The 18,570-nt window shown below is 31.5% G+C and overlaps 1 protein-coding gene across 5 annotated transcripts in view; it reads right to left on the bottom strand.

Annotated features, from left to right (window-relative positions):
* The window catches only part of ANKHD1 (ankyrin repeat and KH domain containing 1), a 147,245-nt gene that overhangs the window by 37,453 nt on the left and 91,222 nt on the right, over positions 1-18,570 (bottom strand). For 2 of the 5 annotated variants that reach the window (XM_077137183.1, XM_077137184.1), the window contains exons 11-15: positions 18,276-18,332; positions 10,346-10,433; positions 8,088-8,215; positions 7,828-7,974; positions 6,772-6,874 (exon numbers count right to left, since the gene is read on the bottom strand). In XM_077137183.1, coding sequence (XP_076993298.1) covers positions 6,772-6,874; positions 7,828-7,974; positions 8,088-8,215; positions 10,346-10,433; positions 18,276-18,332 — 523 coding nt within the window. Of the gene's footprint in view, positions 1-6,771; positions 6,875-7,827; positions 7,975-8,087; positions 8,216-10,345; positions 10,434-18,095; positions 18,333-18,570 lie in introns of those variants that run through there. The other 3 variants (XM_077137186.1, XM_077137185.1, XM_077137187.1) reach the window with 2 other exon arrangements.

Genomic DNA, 18,570 nt, shown 5'->3' with positions numbered 1-18,570 from the left:
AATGTTACCTAGGAGAAAACCAGACTTTCAATAAAGCATTACTCAGATTGACTGTGTACACTTAAAAAATAAGTAAAGGTACATTATTTTAAGGTTTTAATTGTACTTAAATTACTTTCTTTTATTCTTTTCCACTCTCTTTTATGTCCCTCATGATAAATAAGCTGAAAAATAATTACCAATATTAACAATTCTAACAATATTGACATGAAATGAAGAAAATACATTTTTTGAGACACAATAACTACTTTGAGGCAAATTTAAAGCTTAATCTTCTTATTTAGGAAGAACTGGTATTGTTTAGCAATAAAAAGGAACAAATTATTGAGGCATGCTACAACACAGGTGAATCTCAAAGAAATTATACTAAATGAAAGAAGTCAGACACAAAAGACCACATATTGTTCAATTCCAATTACATCAAATCTATAGGAAAAAAACAAATCTAGAGACAGAGAGGAGAACAGTGGTAATTGGGGGTTCTGTCACTAGATGGCAGTGATGGTTACAAAACTATATAAATTATTCAATCTCACTGAATTGTTAAATTGCTACATTTTGGTATGTAACAAACAGGTTTGTTTTTTTTAAAAAAAGAACTGGGTAAAATATAGTTGGCTATTCTTTTCAGCTGCAGTCAACATATATGAATATCATAGCTAATTTAAGAATTAAAAAAATAAAACTATTCAAAATGATATCAAGTCCAAGGGAAAAACAAAGTCACCCATTAGATGCTAAAATGTTCTGAGTTCCAAGAGGGTGACAAAACAACTTTTTTTGTTGTTGTTGTTAGAATAAGGAGATCTCAAATCTGTAACATGCTATTAGCGAAAATATCCCCTTAGGAACTGTCTTTAACAAAGTCAGAAGCCCACTGTTTCAATATTGCTGCAATCTCTTCAAGAGACTTATTTCTTAAAAGTTAAGCTTCAAATGTTCTAAGAAATGATGAATATGCAACTATGTGATGATATTAAGAATTACTGATTGTATATGTAGAATGGAATGATATCTTAATGTTTTGTTTGTTGTTAATTTTTTTAATTAATTAAAAAAAGAAAAAAGTTAAGCTTCAATAAAATGCATTGTCTATATTCAATTTTATATTTCTATCTGAGCAAAGTGGTGAGGATACACTTTATTCTTTCAGAGCAAAGCCATTAGATTTGTGAGGTAATTTTATAGCTACTTCCATAAGATCATAAAGGGATCCATGGTTTGATATCTGTTCAAAGTGCCTTATAACAAATCAACAGGTAAGAAAAAGGGATAACGTTCACAAATAGCAGTGTATAAATCCACTGCATGGCAGAAGTTTTCAGTATGCAATAAATTCAAAGACATCAGCAGAGTAAATTTAGAAGTTTTGCAAAGACTGAATGATCCTTTAAACATTCATTCATTTAAAAACACCTTGTATAGATACTATGTAATTTGTATTTAAGATTAAGAAAAACTGGGTAAGAGTTCAACACTGATTAGACTGGACATTCACAGATTTAAAATCTTTATAAATAGTAAGATGATCCAAGACTAGACTAGACTAGAATTTTATGGCAGTAAGAGATAGGAATGGCCTAATCTATATTGTTAAGTAAAATCCAAGAAGTTTAGAGCACAAGATGACTATGAATAACTTATTTAACTGAATAGAGGGACTATAAGCCCAGACCATATGTAGCATGAAAAACAGGATGGTTAAAATAATGCACAAAAAAGCTGTTCTTCCCAAAATAGCCAATGGCTGAGTGTCTGTAACCATGGAGTTCTGAGATTGCCTAGATACACTTCAAAGCACTAACAACGCACACTATAACATCAAGGATAAAACAGGTTGATAAAAAATCGGATAAGACTACTTAATTATTTCTACAAGTCAAAGCAACACCCTCAATTTGGGAGAAAATAGAGAATGCGATAAGTGTCCTTTTAGAAAAAAATTCTGAACAGGTAGGCAGGCAGTATTATAGGATGCCCCAATATTTTTTTAAAGTTTCCATTTCCTTTAAACATCTCCCACTGCCAGGTACAAATAAATAAATCTATTCATCAATGTCACTGAGTGATACCACAAAGTAAATATTTAGGAACATAGGCAGAGTCACCATCTCTTCTCTTTCTGGTTGTTTCTATTCTACTTTCTTTTCTTTTTCCTCCATTAATAAAACTAGAAAAGTTTGTAGTAGAAAATCATGATATAGAGACATTTTAGAACACTGGACTTTATTTTTTTATGGGAAGTAGAGAGTGTGTATATATTTGCCAAATATTTAGTTTACTACTGAAATGATTTTAATCCTACCAATCATTTCCATGTCTGAATTAGTGCATCATGCAATAGAAAAATGATGATCAAAGGAAAAACCACATGATATACAAATGGATCTAGATTTGGATTCATATTCTCTTAATGGTTTTGTCTGATCACATTTAAACCTTGTTCTGCAATTCCCTAGCTTTTTTACATCATCACATAGCACAACCTACTAGAATGTTTTTTTCCCCTCCCAATACAACCCACTGGGTCTTAAACAGAAAAAAAAGTTTATGAAGTAGAACTGAAAATGGCACAGTAAATCAAATGTGGTACAGTATATATTAGTTCATGGAACTTGCATTTGGATAAACATGTACATTGTATCCGGTTTCAATATAAAATATTTCTTATTGTGGTCATGGTAAAAAATGAAAGCCACTGTCCTAGAATTGACTCATTTTCCTTTAAATCTAAACAACTGTTTCAAAATTTTCTAAAGAAATAGGGCATGTTATACAGCTTTACCACAACAAGCTCTTAACCAAGGATGTACTCCTTAACCAAGAGTATGAGTTTACACAGATTAATTCAACCTCCTTATTTTTACTAAAAGCAGTTACATGGTAAAAGACATTAAATTTTGGCATATGTAAATCCATGTAAGCATATTACATAATAGAAAGCTACTAAACTAGAGAATATTAGGAGCAAAATTCCCAAAGGAACATTCAATTTCATTCACTGTACTTGTAATTCTTCTATGCAACTTTAGTGATTCAACATAAAAATTTGAGAACTTTTCATGTTCTACTTCAATAAACAACTCTGGAATATGTAGCAGCATGTTAATTTATTTCTTACTTTTTTTTTTTTTACTTCACTTTTCAATTTCTTTCCCAGCATTTTGGAATACTACTTCTAATAGTATTAATTTGATTTTTAAACATCCTCTTTAAGTATACTGTCTCTCTTAAAAATTCATATTAAATTTTTCTTATAAAATTTTATTCTGCCCTCAGGATAATCTATATTCTTAGCCTAGTATTCATTAATTTATTCAACAAATATGTGAACATCTAGTGCAAACAAGGCATAGTGGACCATACAAAGATGAGCAACACAAACACTGCCCTCGAGGAGCTTACAATCTAAGAGGGGATATAAATCATGTACAAATCTAAGGATAAGTCAAGGATTGGACAGGTATGGAAGTGGGAAGGGCAGACATAGGAACCTTCGTGCATTGTTTGGTGGGAGAGTAAATTGCTGAAGCCATTCTAGAGAACAGATCTGCAGAACTTGGTCAGATAAACATTTTATATTCCTATAATAGGCAATTGTGTTCCTGGGTATATATTCCAAATAAATTCTAACACAGATCCATCAGGGGACATTTTCATCACAGCGTTATCTATGGTGGTAGAAAATTAGAGGCAATCTGGGTTCTCATCACCGGGAAAAGTACAGGTAAAATATGGAGGATAAACAGGTTAAAGCATATGCCACAGGTAGAAACAATCTCGGGGTAGACACAGGATAGATCTTAAAAAAGCACTGAGTGAAAAAAGTAAAAAAACAAAATGTGATTTACAACACAATACCATTTATGTAAATTAAAAATACACACAAAATAAATAACATACATTTCATAAGAATGTATATGAACAAAAGAATATGCACATCATTTGAATGATTGCTGATAGGGGAAGTAGGGGAATAGGAAGAAGGATAAAAGGGGAAAAAATTAGCAAGAGAGGAGCCACGATGATAGTACCAGAAATTGAGCATGATTAACTCAACCCTCTACAAAGAGGTCCAAAGGAGGGGATGAATGAGGAGTGACAAAGAGCCAGAAAGGAAAATCTAATAAAGTGCTGTGGAAGTCGAGAGAAAAAAAATTACTCTTCAAGAGGGCTTGGTGGTGTACACAAAAGATGTGTTTTGTTTGTCCTGACATCATTTTAATGCTCTGCAGATTAGTTCAAAATTGTGCAACCTATAGAATAAAAATAAATCTTCTCTTTTAGAACCTCTTTAAAAACAGTACAAGATACATAAGTTAGACAACACAAGTGTCTTCAATCAACAATCTTATGCACAAAACTGTTTTCAGAAAGGCAAGGGGTTTGTATTACTTATGCATCCTTTCCACTTAAATATTTATAACTATAGTTAATAAAACTAAATGGTGCTAGGAAACTGAGCATGTCATTTTCATCTAGTTTCACATTTTTTTATAGAGGTGATTCTGAGGCCTCTGTCAGATGCCACCAATAATTTTCAATCCAAGAAAACCAACAATGGGCAAGTGAGATTAGTTGCCTAGATCAGGAAGATATGGATTAAAATGGAAGGAGCCTGGACAAATGATGCACACTGGGCATAAAAGAAACAAATATCTGAGTAGAATATAAACCAAACACCTAAGTAGGATTTAAAGGCATGAATACATTTTTAAAAATACAGATATAAATAATAGCAAGATTTACAAAAAAACAGACATTTAGGTGTAAAATATAAGAACTTAAAAGGATGATTGGTAGAAGAGAAAAAGAAGAGAGCCCTAGAAAATAAGAACACTACCTTCCATTCCAAGCACATATACCACACAGAAATAACATACGGAATTAAAAGGAAAAAAAAGGATCATACAACAATTTCAACACTCAAAGGAGCCTCTCTAAAGACATAAATGAGAAGGCTTAAGGAGAAAAAGCAACTTTAAAGAGAAAAAAGTAATAATAATCTTCAAAGTATTATTTTCTATCCCAGTGATTTAGTCTGCACTTTTATATTATTAACTGGTTTTTCCTAATTCATAGAGATAGAATATTCTATGATATGCAAGGTTTATAATAACATGATATCTTAATACAACGTATTATCACAGTTTGATACTGCCCAAGTAACTATTAGGTTGGCAATACCACTTGGTAGCCAGTAACAGCAAGTGCCCAAGAGTCTAGATATATATGTGTTAATTTTTTCCCACCCTAACAATTTAGTAAAATGAAAGAATCTTTAAAAGGTTGGTTCATTTTTATACTATTTACTAAGTTATAAAACACTAAAGTGAAGAAAATCAGTAGACACTCAGTATAAGAAGTATTTCAGTGTGCAAAAATATGGTTACTTGCCAGAATATTAACAAAAACATAATTATCTAAATACTTCAGTTTATCTACATATTAAATGTATATTTAGAACATTTTAATTTCTGTCCACACATACTCCATGTCCTTCCCAGCTTATTTCTTGGTGATTTTGTGGCTGTGTTATTAATAATTTTTTAAAAGGACTTTTATAGAATACCGAATATCCCTAGCCAAAGTTACAAAAGTCCTCTACAGGGTTTAGACAACAATAATTCAAGAAAAATAAAACAGCCATTTAGGTTTAAATATTTTACTAAAGGCTGTCAGCTGGTTATGATGCTGAGATTCCTTAGTACATACATGTTTAACTTGCTTTTTAATTAAGAATGAAAATGGCAGCCTTCATTTTCTGAAACATATCCATTGGAAAATACTAGAATTAGCTTAAGTCAGAGAGACTACAGATAATTCATCTTAGAAATTAAAAGTTTAGAAATTAAGTAATCCTTGTAAAGGCTCTCAAAACTCTATATTACTAAAATTGACACTTGAAAGAAGCTTCTGTTTGCTGCTATAACAGTCACCCCTAAACAACTTTTCTTAAAACAACAGTATTAAAGATATTAATATATACTCACCAATCTCAATGATTTAAAAAATCTAGGACTTGATCATCACTAAAATAAGCTTATAAATTTGTTTTTGGGTAGTTTTTAATATGCTTTATATTATCTATTTTCTTTTACTCAAAGGACTCATATATAATAACTAAACATGATTATCAAGTGTAGGTACTTTATACCTACAAATGAAAAGACAACAGAGAAATATAGCTCATAAATCCAAGTCCTTTAACGGTTTATATTACCTCTTAATATTCATTAGGATATATTTATAGACACTTGAAGGTTATTAGTCAAAGTTCACATAACTGAGACTTGCTAATCTACTATATTCAGCATTACATGAAAGAAAATAAATGTAATTCTTATATTTCTCATTCACTGAACTGAATAGATGCTACCAAGACTTAATCAGAAAGCAAACACATTTTTGTTCCTCATATTTACTATTATTTCACTAAATAATTGCCAAATGGAAAATGAATGTCTGACATATTTTTGCTGCTTTAATACAATCAAGAACTTGGTGTGCTTTTTAAGTACCTCTATCTATAATAAATGAAAACTACATTTAGCAGTGTTTTAACAGAAAAGCAATGAGTCAATTTTCCTAGTACTTGTGTGTCTTTTTTATTCTAAATGGTCTTTAAGACCATTCGTATTTGTCAAATTACCTATCTCAATTAGCTATGGTGATATGGTAACTATGTACCATTAAACTTAAAGCAATTTTTTGAATTTATCAACTACATGACAGAATACCCATGCTAAGGAAAATAATTTAATGACTAACCTTTTTGTACTCCTAAAAGGGCAGGAGAGTTCTCCTGTGAAGTTCTGTCAGGTTCCTGGGGAGGTACAACCATGGCAAGTGTATGCATTGGTACGCGTGGAACCTAAAAAGTCAACTCAGAAAAAAGTCATCTCAGACCAAAGAATAAAACAAAGGTTCATAAATGAAACAGAGATACTGTCTTGGGTTTGCTTCATATAGACCATATTCATTTTTATTTCTTAAAGATTACAAAAAGTCTCCAGCAAGAAATAATTTCTATATGTCCAAGCAAACTCAGACAATCTAAAAGAAGTCAATGATTTAAGCAAAATGAAATTATTATGACTCTTTTGCTAATAAGAAGCCTTGCTGGTTCCAATTACAGCTAGATGTAAAAATCACATACTCACTGGCCAATGACTTTTGCTCAAATTCTACATGGGTAAAAACAACTACCCATCTCACCCCCACCCCCGCCCTGGAATATTTCCTAAATTTGGGGTATTTTAGAGGGTCTCAGACTAACTATGGAGAATAAAATTCAGGGTTTCATTGTTCTTAATATGTTGTCTATATTCTCTCCATAATTTCAGATAAGTTTAAGTTACTTTAATGAATTTGGGTGCATCTCCTAGTTAACTTTATGTTCCTGACCGACAAAAATAGCTAATACTAAGATAATTAATAGTGCTTTGGTTTGTATTAAGGAAAAAGTATGTCACCTGAGTTAAGGGAAAACACTTTCTCTTGCTTCCAGATTATGCTCAAAGTATTCATTAAAAAAAAAAAACTAACTAAAAACCCTAAGGTCCTAGTTGTAATAAGATGACAGCTTGGAAAACCTGTCATCTCAGTGATTTGAAGTGGTTTTTAAAAACAACTATTTTCAGTATATAAAGACAATAAAAAGATTTCCATATACCTTTGAAAGAAAATAAACCTAAGAATTTAGGATCATGTTTATCTTAACACTTAATAGAAAAGAGAAAAAAATCCCTTTGCTTAAAACTAAATAGTAACTCCCAATCAATTTGAAGAATATTGATATTTACAAGGACGTTCCATTCCCGTTACCTGAGACTGATCTTGAGAGGAAGGTGGGGTGAGCTGAGACATGTCTGTGGTAGGAACTGACAGAACATTGTTTGGATAATCCAATAGATAAGAAACAACATTGGTATGGCCACCCTTTGCAGCTTCGATGAGCATTGTTGAGCCATCCTGAGAATTAATTGACACCATAATTGATTCGTTGGATTTTTTCCTTGTTATTTGATTTCTATACACATTTAGTTTCTTATAGCAGCTCACACACACATACTTAAGTAGAATACCTTGAGTCGATGAGTAGGGTCAGCCCCATGAGCCAAGAGTAGCTCAACAACTGCCAGGTGGCCTCCTGCACATGCCAGTGACACTACTGTGTGATCATTATTTGCTGTAGCCCTATTCACATTTGCACCTTCAAGGAAAAGTAAACCAATTTCAGTGAAGGCTGAAATCAAATTAGCTCATAGACAATATCACAAAAAAATTTTTAAAAGTATAATAGAGATTAAAAAAAAGTGCACATATTTTAAGTGTATAGTTTGACAATTTTTCACAAAGTGAACACACCTGTGTAACCAGCACCCAGACCAAGAAACAGAACATCCGCATCCCAGACGCCCCACCTTGTGCCCCATTTCAGTTACTACCCACGCCCCAAAGAGCAACTACTATCCTGACTTTCAAACTGGTTTTAGTTTTTGAACTTTATATGAATGGAATCATACAGTGTACTCTTTTGTGTCTGGCTTCTTTCACTCATTATTATATTTGTGAGATTCATCCACATTGATGCGCGTAGTTGTAGTTCGTTCATTCAATATCACTTTTAAAATGGAAAATCTAGAAGACTAAGATTAATAAATATATACAGGTTAAGGTAAGTATCAAAGTAGTACCATTGTATATAATTCTCAAATGTTTCAAAGACACTATAAACCTACTTTTAGAAAGTGGCAACATAGCCAGCTCAAAGTAGAGAACACAGATTTTTTAAATAATATTTAGAGAGTCAGAGGGACCTGGATATGGAGAGAAGAAAAAAGATTACCCAAATACATTAAATGAAAAGCTAGTTAGTAAATGGTTCAATAGCTTTGTACATTATGCTGTGAAGAAAATCTATATGCAAAATCTCCTCTTAGCATCTTTCCTGATAATTATTATTTTTAACCCCTGGGAAAAGGAACTGGCTTCAGTTTAGCTACCTTTCATAATCCTAAATGATCTCAATTAGAAAGTTAAGACTACAGAAGTATTCATTTTTACTTATTCCTTAATTCCAGACTTATTTCATATGGGACAAACAAATCCACACGTGGTTACATTATTTTTATTTATTTAATTTCTAAAAATATCCAGCTGAACCTTAACCCTCACTTTTGTAAAAGTACCTTTCGGAAAAGGCAAGACACACCAATGAACATCTTGACATTAGCAACATGAAATTATTGTTGTTAATAAGAAATTTAGATGGCAGGACTGTTACGCAGTTACTACTACCTAGAAAGGTTACAATTAATGTGTTCCTACTTCTGACAGGCCTGATTATATGCTTAGGAGGATTGCTGTTGGGTTCAATTAAGGTTTCCTCTTCAGTACAAAAGAACAAAAGAAATCTAAGGTTTATCCATTCATTTATTGCTTCTCTGTGGTTGAGATAAACAGCTTTTATAAAACATTATGTAAAGAAAAATATGATATGAAGAAAATAAACCTAGTTTTACCCAATTAAGGAAGAAAATAAGTATATTTAAGTAATATCTTATGCTGCATTTTTAGTGTCACAAATGTTGGAATTCTATTAAAATATAGGCAAGAAATTTTATTTAAATAACATGATACCACCTGAGTGGGTCTTCCTGTCATTTCACCATACTATTCTACCCTATGACCTTCCATAAGATGTCAGAGTACCTCTACAGAGAGGTTAGCCTGATACAAATGAAACTGCAGATATTATCATTTTGACTTATAAAAAGATAAATTTATATGGTTCAATTTTAAATGGGCTCACCAATGTTTCACTTGTATGAAGTTTTGAACCAATTCTTTAAGCATCGCTTACACTTTTTCACCTAAAATAAAATTATTCTACAAGAATGTCTATTAAAGATTCTACAGAGGAATATAAAAATAATAAATACCATTTATACCTGTATACTCAGTTAATCTGCACCATAAGCAAGTACCACAGTAGCAAAATTTCTCCCTGCCCACCCCCCTTCATTTTAAGTAGAACTAACTGCATTATCATTTAGTGTTGACTCTATACACTATTTATCTAAGTATAGTTTGACATTTTGCATTTGGTATTTCCAGCTTTGGAAAGCAACAATATGCTGTTTGGTTAATGAAAACTTAAAACTAATAAAAAAATTCCCAGCAAGCAGCTTATGAACTCTATTCTTACTAAATAAAGCACAGCAAAAAAAAAAAATTACATTATTTGTACTGTAAGTATAGTAATCTTAATTGCAACAGTTTGGGAAATTTTTTTCAGAAGTTGTAGCCTCTTAGAAATGATCTCTTGTATTTTCTTTACCTTTGCTAATAAGAAACTGCACAGTGCACAAATGACCAGCTCTTGCAGCTTTCATCAAAGGTGTTCTCCCACCTTCAGATTCATGCTCCTATTAAAGAAACAGAAAGAATAATCTATCAGTGCCAATTCATTAACCATCTATTTTAAACACTTAGTAAATGATATGAGGATTTGGTACTTACAGTAACCACTTATACCACCTACCTCAATTCCTCCAAAATACAGGGCAAAAATTTTAAGGGCAAGTTCAGTTTTGCATATGAAACAATAACCATTAAAGATGATACTAACGCACAGTTTGGTCACCAAAGAGAAACAACTGCATTTTTCTAATTCTAAGGTAAAAAGATATTTTCCTAACTATTTATCTGAACTTTGAAAAAGAAATCTTAGTCTTGTGAGGTGATTAGGAGGATCTTAATCTTATGATATTAGGAGCCAATAAGAACTATTATAGGATGGAAACCAATCCCAGAAGAAAACCACTATATATTAAGAGCAAAGGGAAAAATAAAAATAAAAATATGACAATGGGAGCTTTTTTAAGAGTAGAAATTAAATGCTTTAATAGTCAATAGCAAAAGTAGCAGTCTTATAACAGTAGAAAGATCTCTTTAGGAATTTTGCGATCAAGAAGAACAAAAGATAAAACGGCTTCCAACTATGCCTGATATCAAATGTCACTTAAAGGAATTTGTTACGGTAAGTAGTACTGTCTGTTAAGAGAATTATGAACTATTTTTTACATTCTTCTAAGAATTAAAATGTAGTAGATACATCACTTGTATGGAAAGTTCTCTCACCTGTACCTTTTTAAACTATGTATGCATGCTTTAATTCCTGCTGTTCTGGTCCTCTTTTGTTACTAAGAAAAATTTGATAAAGAATAGTGGTTAAGTAAGGCTTTATTTCAGCTTTATTCTTTTAATTAATTCAGAAACCACACCATCAACTTAGAAGTAGTGTGCTCTGACAACAGAGTGCAGTTTAGTCTATTTATGTAACTATACCAGAGCTGTAACTCAGGCAAACTAGCAATGAGAAATAAGAGTAGACTGTTAATAAAAAGGAAACTTTAAAGTATATTGCAGTGACAGCAATTCTATTCTAAAAGAGGTTTTTGTTATTTTTTTAAATCTTGATAGTGTAGTCTCTATCGCCCATTTCCTATAAAAATTATTTTATGCTTTGACTTTTCTAATTCTTCTGGCATTTTATATGGATAATAATCTTTATTAATTCTAAGGTATGAAAGAATGAATAACTATAAATAATGCAAACTGAATAATGCCAAACATTTTTGGCTTTAAAATGAATTTTGAACTTACATTCAAACATAGGTATATCTAGCAATCTGGAAATTGAATTCAAATAAAACTCAACATACATAATAACTTAGAAAGTTTTTTTTTCTTTCAGTTTTATCATCCCACTTTAATTTTAAATGGTTACTAAACTTATTTCACCTCCTGCCTCAGAGTCTTTGCACATGCTGTTCTCTCTTTCCTGTAACACTCTTCCTCATGTCTTCATTTGTTTAACTCCTTTACATCTTTCACATTTCAGACAAGTATTATTTCCTAAAGGAAGACCTCCCAGAATTTCCAGACTAGAGCATTCTCCCTGTTATTCAGACTTTTAACTTCTGAACCTCTCATTCATAAGTTAAGCATATATTAATTTGTGTAACTATTTGGCTAACACGTCTCCTCCACTAAACTCTAAGCTCCAAGACAGTAGCAATTACGTTAATTTCAGCTTACCATTGTACCCATAATGCCTAAAACAATGAAGTGCTTAAATATTGTTTATCAAGGAGAAGCCTAGGCATAACGACCTCTCAAATCTTAACTTTCATAGTACTAAGGCTTGGTGCTTTATTTTTTACTAAGTAAATAAGAGAAAAAAAACTAAACAAGAAATTAATAGTAGCTAAACTTGAGAGCAAAACATTGACTATCTGCATTTGATAACACATTATTACTAGAACATGGGGAGACACCACTAATGCCATATTTCCCTTCTTTCCCTTTTTGTTTTTTATCTCCCGACACTCATCAACATAACCAAGTCCCAAGAAAAATGGGAAACACTTAAAAAAGATTTTGAAAGTACTGCTTTAGAATAAAATTTTAAAGTAATTTAATCCTGCATATTTAAAATATAACCATAGGTGTTCAAAGATAAGAAATCAGAAAGTACAGTTCCAAGATCCTCACTTCATGTTGTTTTAAAATTCAACATCCTAAGAAAATTCCTGAAATGAAAGATGTGAAAAAGCTACCTGTTTTATTTTCCTCCCTAAAAATAATCATGTCATTCCTTGGTTTTGAACTACATAATTATGTTTGAGAAAATGGTTGTTAAAACAATGCTACAATTTTATAATGTATTTATAATATTTCATGTCCTAAAATTAATTCCTCACACCAGATGACATCTATCGGACCATTAAATTATTCTTTTAAAATAGTAATCAAATTTGTATATACTATTTACTTATGAATCTTGACTTTATTAATACAGTCAATATTTGTTCAAGATCAGTAAAATTTTCAGTTTTAAAATATACCTTATTTTTTTTCCTTCACAAACCCAGGAAATTAATTTACAAGGCTACAAAGCCTAGATATTGTGCACCTTAACATTTCTTCTTTTTCTGTTCATGGCAACAACCAGAATAAAACAGGGATTTTTTTTTCCTTTGAACATTTGGTAAACTCACCTACACATTTATCTAAATCTCTCACCTTTACTGGATGGAAGATTTTAAACTACTGATTCAATTTGAAATAAATTATTGTTCTATTCAGATTTCTCAACCTTAAGTCAACTGTTAATAGTTACATATTTATAGAAAAAAATTAGTATATATTTCATCTTAATATTCAAATTTATTGATCTTGATTACCTTATATATTTAAAGATCTCTATTGTCAGATAGTTATAACTTTCTTAATGTTCCCATCACTTATCTGTGCCTTTCCCCCTTAAAAAAAAAATTAGTCTGGCTAGTTTTATCTACTTTAGTAGCCGTTTTTTAAAAATCAGCTTTTTGTTTTGTCTTTCATCTACTTTTTATCCCTATTTTTTGTTTTTCTATTTTATTAATTCTTGCTTTTATCTTTATTTCCTTCCTTCGTTGTACTAACAGTTCTTTTATTAGCATCACTTAATTTGTTTCTTTTTTATTTACTATTATGTGTAAAGCTGCAATTTTTCCTCTATACATCACTTTAACTGATCTATAGAGTTCTGGTTGTTTTTCTGGTAATTCAATGTCTACTTTGTAATTTTTATTTTGTGACTTCCTCTTTACCCCCCATGAATTATGTAGATATTTTTAATTTTTAAATGTACGGGATTTTAAAAAAAGGTATTATTGTTGATTTCTAATTTTAAGGTGATAGAAATATAAAAATGCAGTCAATATGAAAAGGAGTTTTGAGGGTTTTTTTTTAGGACTTTTTTTGTTGCTTAAAATATGGACAATTTTTATAAATGGTCCATTTATTGTGGAGAAGTATTAGCATTTTTACTGTAGCTTTTTCTTTTTTTTTGCATTGGCAGGTACAGGGAATCAAACCCCGGCCTCTGGCATGGCAGATGACAATTCTGCCTGCTGAGCCACCGAGACCCACTCAACAGATGCTAGCTTTCTGTCAATAAGAAAACACTCATTTTGTTTTAGCCTTGAGTATTTTATCTGTTTGACCTATCAGTTTCATAGAGAAGTGTATGAAAAAAAAAATCTTCCCACTCTAACTGTAGATCTCATCATTTTCCCTGCAATTTTTGTAATTTTCTATTTTATTTCGTGTGTAGTTGTTAGTCACGTGAGTATATGACTGTTGTGTTAGTCGGAAAACTATCTCAAAAATGTTTTTGCATAAAATTCCATTATATTTGATATTAATACTAACATACTTTTTCCCATCATTTTGTCAATTTTCTGACATTTTGCTTGCAATTTGTTGTCTCCTATAAACAGCTTCTGCTTGATTTTATGTTTAAATATAATGCAAAAGTCTCTGCCATTTAACAATTGAGTTAAACAGGTTTATATTTATTCTGATTACTGACTGATATGCTTTTCTAAAAAAACTATTCAGTACCCTTATCTTCGTCCTAAGCAACACAAGGACTCTAGCATGGTTTTTTTTAACTGTCTAGCATATCTTCCTGAATTCATGCTATTATTGTCTAGAATTTTAGTACTACTTTGGTTTTAAACATAAAAATTTAGGTTTTAAACTAAAAATTTATAACATTTTACCAATTTCTTTGCTTACCGTAGCTTCTTGCATCCCACGCCTTCCTCCAGGGTTCATATTTCTTCTTATTGATGTACGTATCTTTCTAGCAATTCTTTCAGGAAGTGTCTGATGGTGGCAAGCTCTTTAATTCTTTGTAGATCTGAAATATGCTTATTTTTCCCTCTCTGGAATGGTAGTTGAGTATATAATTCCATATTGTATTATTCGTCCTTGCTATTTTGAAACTATTACTCCACTGTCTTCGTTTATTTATTATTGTAGATAAGGATCTGCTATAAAGTATTTGATTTTATTCCTCTGGTAGCTTTTAAGGTAATTTTCTTTAGCCTTAAAATTCTGCAGTTTCATTAAGGATAAATGTTATTTGTTCTGTTTAATAACTGATACGATTTTTCACTCAAACACTCATGTCTGGCTTCAGTTCTAGAAAATTCTCATTCATTATCTCTTCAGTTAATGCCTCTCCCTCCATTTCTCTCTATCTTCTCCTTCAGGAACTTCTAATGGATGTATGGTGAAGCTTCTCAGTATATCCTCTTTTTCTCAACTTCTGTCATATTTTCCAATCCTTTGTCTTTGTCCTACATCATTTCTTGTTTTATCATCCAATTCACCAATTTCTTGAGACAATGTCCAATAAACTGTTTATCCTATAAATTGAGTTTTTACTTCCACAAGATTTTTTTCCAAATTTTAAACTTGTTTTATTTCATATCCACCTGTTTTCAATTCGTAATTATCAATTTTTGTTTCATTATCACTCAATGTTTTATGGCTATAAGTCATAGTTTAAAATCCTCAAGATTAAAGTGCTTTATTTCAATTTCCTTTGTATTGGATTCTCCTGTCTTGCTGCTTTTTGTGTTCATCTGCTTTCTTCTCAACTATCTCTTGACATAGACTTGCTCTTGAAGTTCATAAATTTTTTAGAAAGATCATTACATATGGAAGGGTTTCACCCTACCCACATTTATCACTCCTCATCAGAAGGTCTAGAAGTTGTCTCAGTCTGGCTCTTAAAGTCCATTCCAGAAGCAGAGCTCATGTTGGCTTAAGTTTCTTGCCCATGAAGATATTTTAGTTCTGCTCCCTGAATCAAAGAATGGTGTTGGCCTAGTTCTTAGTTATTCTATATCTCTGCCTCTTCCCTCTACCAAGAACAATTAGCTAACTTCTAACTGTAACCCTGTGCAGTTGTTTAGAGTTTTTTTTTTAATCTTGGTTTACAGGTAGGGCAATAAGGTTCCAGCTCCTTTTTCATTCAAGAAGACTAGATATAATGGCCAATGACATGTGAGATGCAATCAGTCCCTAATCCCCTAAAAAACTGAAATCCCAATCTCCACTGCCCACTTCTTTAGCCTTAATTCTCTTTGAGTTTATATCTTCAACTGTGGATCTATGCTCCATTTCTAGCCCACAGAGGTTTTTTAAAATCTTGTTTCTGGACACAGCTACATACTCTTACTTTAGTTTGCTTTTCTACCATATTTTATTTCATTTCTATATATTTGAAATGATACAGAGAGCAGAGAGGTTTCCAAATATACTAACACTGACTTTATCTGCTTGCCTGGAAGTCATTGTGCTTATATTTACACAACCTTGACAGAGCTGAAAAGGACTCATTCAACAAACAAAAACCTAGAAAAAGAGAACTTGGCCTTTAAAAAAAAATGTATTAGGAGCTTTCTTTATTTCAGATTGTTCAAATCAAGGAAAAATTGACAAGTTTTTCAGCTTTGAGTAGTAAAATTTAAAGATGTGTATATATGTTTTACCTTAAAAAGCTAACATTAAAAATAAGGTCATATTTAAAGTTTATTGTGGTAAGCTAAATAGTAAGGGTTGAAGTAAATTTACAAGTGAATAGTTAGAGTTCTAAGCCCCCTAAAACGTATCCATGAAAAATACACTGCAAAGTTCTGGCTCTGATAAAGAAGCATTATGAGAAAAGGTGCATTTTTTTCTATTTGGCTTTAGATAAATTTAATTTTAAATGGATTTTCTTTAAAATAAGTTCATTTCCTTTAAAAGCATAGTCACAGGACACCCAAGACATATATTTAAGAATTATAACCCTCTTAGGGGGCAGTTTTCCTTGGAGTATAAGGAAGGAATTCTTTAGTGGGAATGATAAGAATCACAGGGGAGGGGAAAGAGGCTTTTATACTATATATGTACTAGAGGATTGTGACAGTCTCTCCTGAGTGATATGGTCTTAAAACCCACCATTGTATATCAATCACCACCTTAGTGATCTACTGTTATTTATTTGAATCATATCCCTCAGGAGGATCAAGATGGGAAAAAGATCAAAAGGCACTATCCTCGGGCTTGTGATTAGGACAGTTTCTACAAATTAGAAGTAAGAAAGAGAACAGCAAAGTTTATTTAGTTTGGATGAAGAAAGGACAATCTATTATATAGCAAAGATGGAAAAAGAACAGAACTCAACCATGATGCAGAATAAACTGTACAGATTCTAGTACTGTCTCAATGTATAAAATATGGACTTGTTACCAGAATCTCCTGGGATATCAGTTAAAATGCAAACTCATTACTTTTTAGATCTATGAATCTGAACCTCTAAAAATAGGACCTGAAAACATCATTTTATAAAGCATTCCAAATAGCTAGAGAGAGAGAGAGAGATTTATTGTAGTCACAGTCCTTTTAAAAAATGTGGGGAAAAAGAAGTATTTTACCTGAAATAACACTGAGCTTTATGTTCTAGATAGGAGCCTCAATATTACACAAACTGAATAAAAGTTCACATTTTCACATATATTTTGTGAAATAATTCATTTACTTTGGTCAAATTAAGGTTAAAACTTCTCATTAATAACCCAGTAGTGAAGACACTTAACAAGCATCATGAATAAGAACGGCTTGGCCCTGAAAAATTTATTTTAGGTGGATAAAGTTATTTATGATCCAATTACAATTTATTCCTAATTTCAAAAGTAAGCACTGCTCCTAAGTTTAAACAAATCTCTCTGAATTACAATGAATGTTAAATTTGACTGACTTTTAAAAACACCAGGCAAAAATTCCACATATTTTTTTTAAAAAAGAGAAAAATGCTTGCCTATGAACAAATATTTGCCTTTCTTAAAAACCAATTTTAAAATGATATTATAGGAGACAATTTTAAGAAGAAAAATTTCATATTTTAGTTTACAGAAATCAGGGTTTGAACAAAATAGTAAACGTTTCACTTTAATAATTTTTTATTTGTTCGTTTGAGGAGTATATAAAAATAATCTAACATGTAAAACTAAATTGGAGTTTCAGGCTTTTGATCCACAAAGCTGAATGCAAAGAATTGTATAGAAGACTTCCTGATGAGGTATTTTAACTCTCCCTATAAGGAATAACACAAAAGAACCATCTGAATAAGACAATCAAGTTTGCCTAATAATTTTTTTAAGAATATCACATAGAAAGAACACTAAAGGAAGCAAATAATAGTAATGCAGATCTCTTTTTATTGGGAGGGACTTTTTTTTTTTTTCATTTGAAGAGTATTTCTTTTGTCACCCAGCAGAGTTCTGGAACTTCTTGGCTGGAATTCAGATATCCAGAGTTCTGGTTACCTACAACATCTATTCTTTATGTAGTAGCTTACAAGCATCAAAGGCCACCCTCACCTGATGCTTGGCCGGATCTATGCCCTCCAAAATAGTCTTCATGTCCTCCTGCTTGTCCTGCGAAAGGAAAAAGAAGAACTCACGGATCTTATTCCAAAAATGAAAATCACATTTGGCCATGAAGACCTTGTGACTGGTACTTGAGATTCTGGGCTTTGTTAACTCAGGATCTTCAACTAAAAGATTCTCATCTGTAGAGCTATAATCTCATGAGCAAAGTATGAACTTTTTCATAGGTATGATAATGTGATTTTCTATCAATAAAACTTCAATATAAACTTTAATATTTGCAGAA

This window comes from Tamandua tetradactyla, chromosome 20, assembly GCF_023851605.1.
Source record: "Tamandua tetradactyla isolate mTamTet1 chromosome 20, mTamTet1.pri, whole genome shotgun sequence".
NCBI lineage: Eukaryota > Metazoa > Chordata > Mammalia > Pilosa > Myrmecophagidae > Tamandua > Tamandua tetradactyla.
This window is presented reverse-complemented; position numbering and strand designations above follow the sequence as displayed.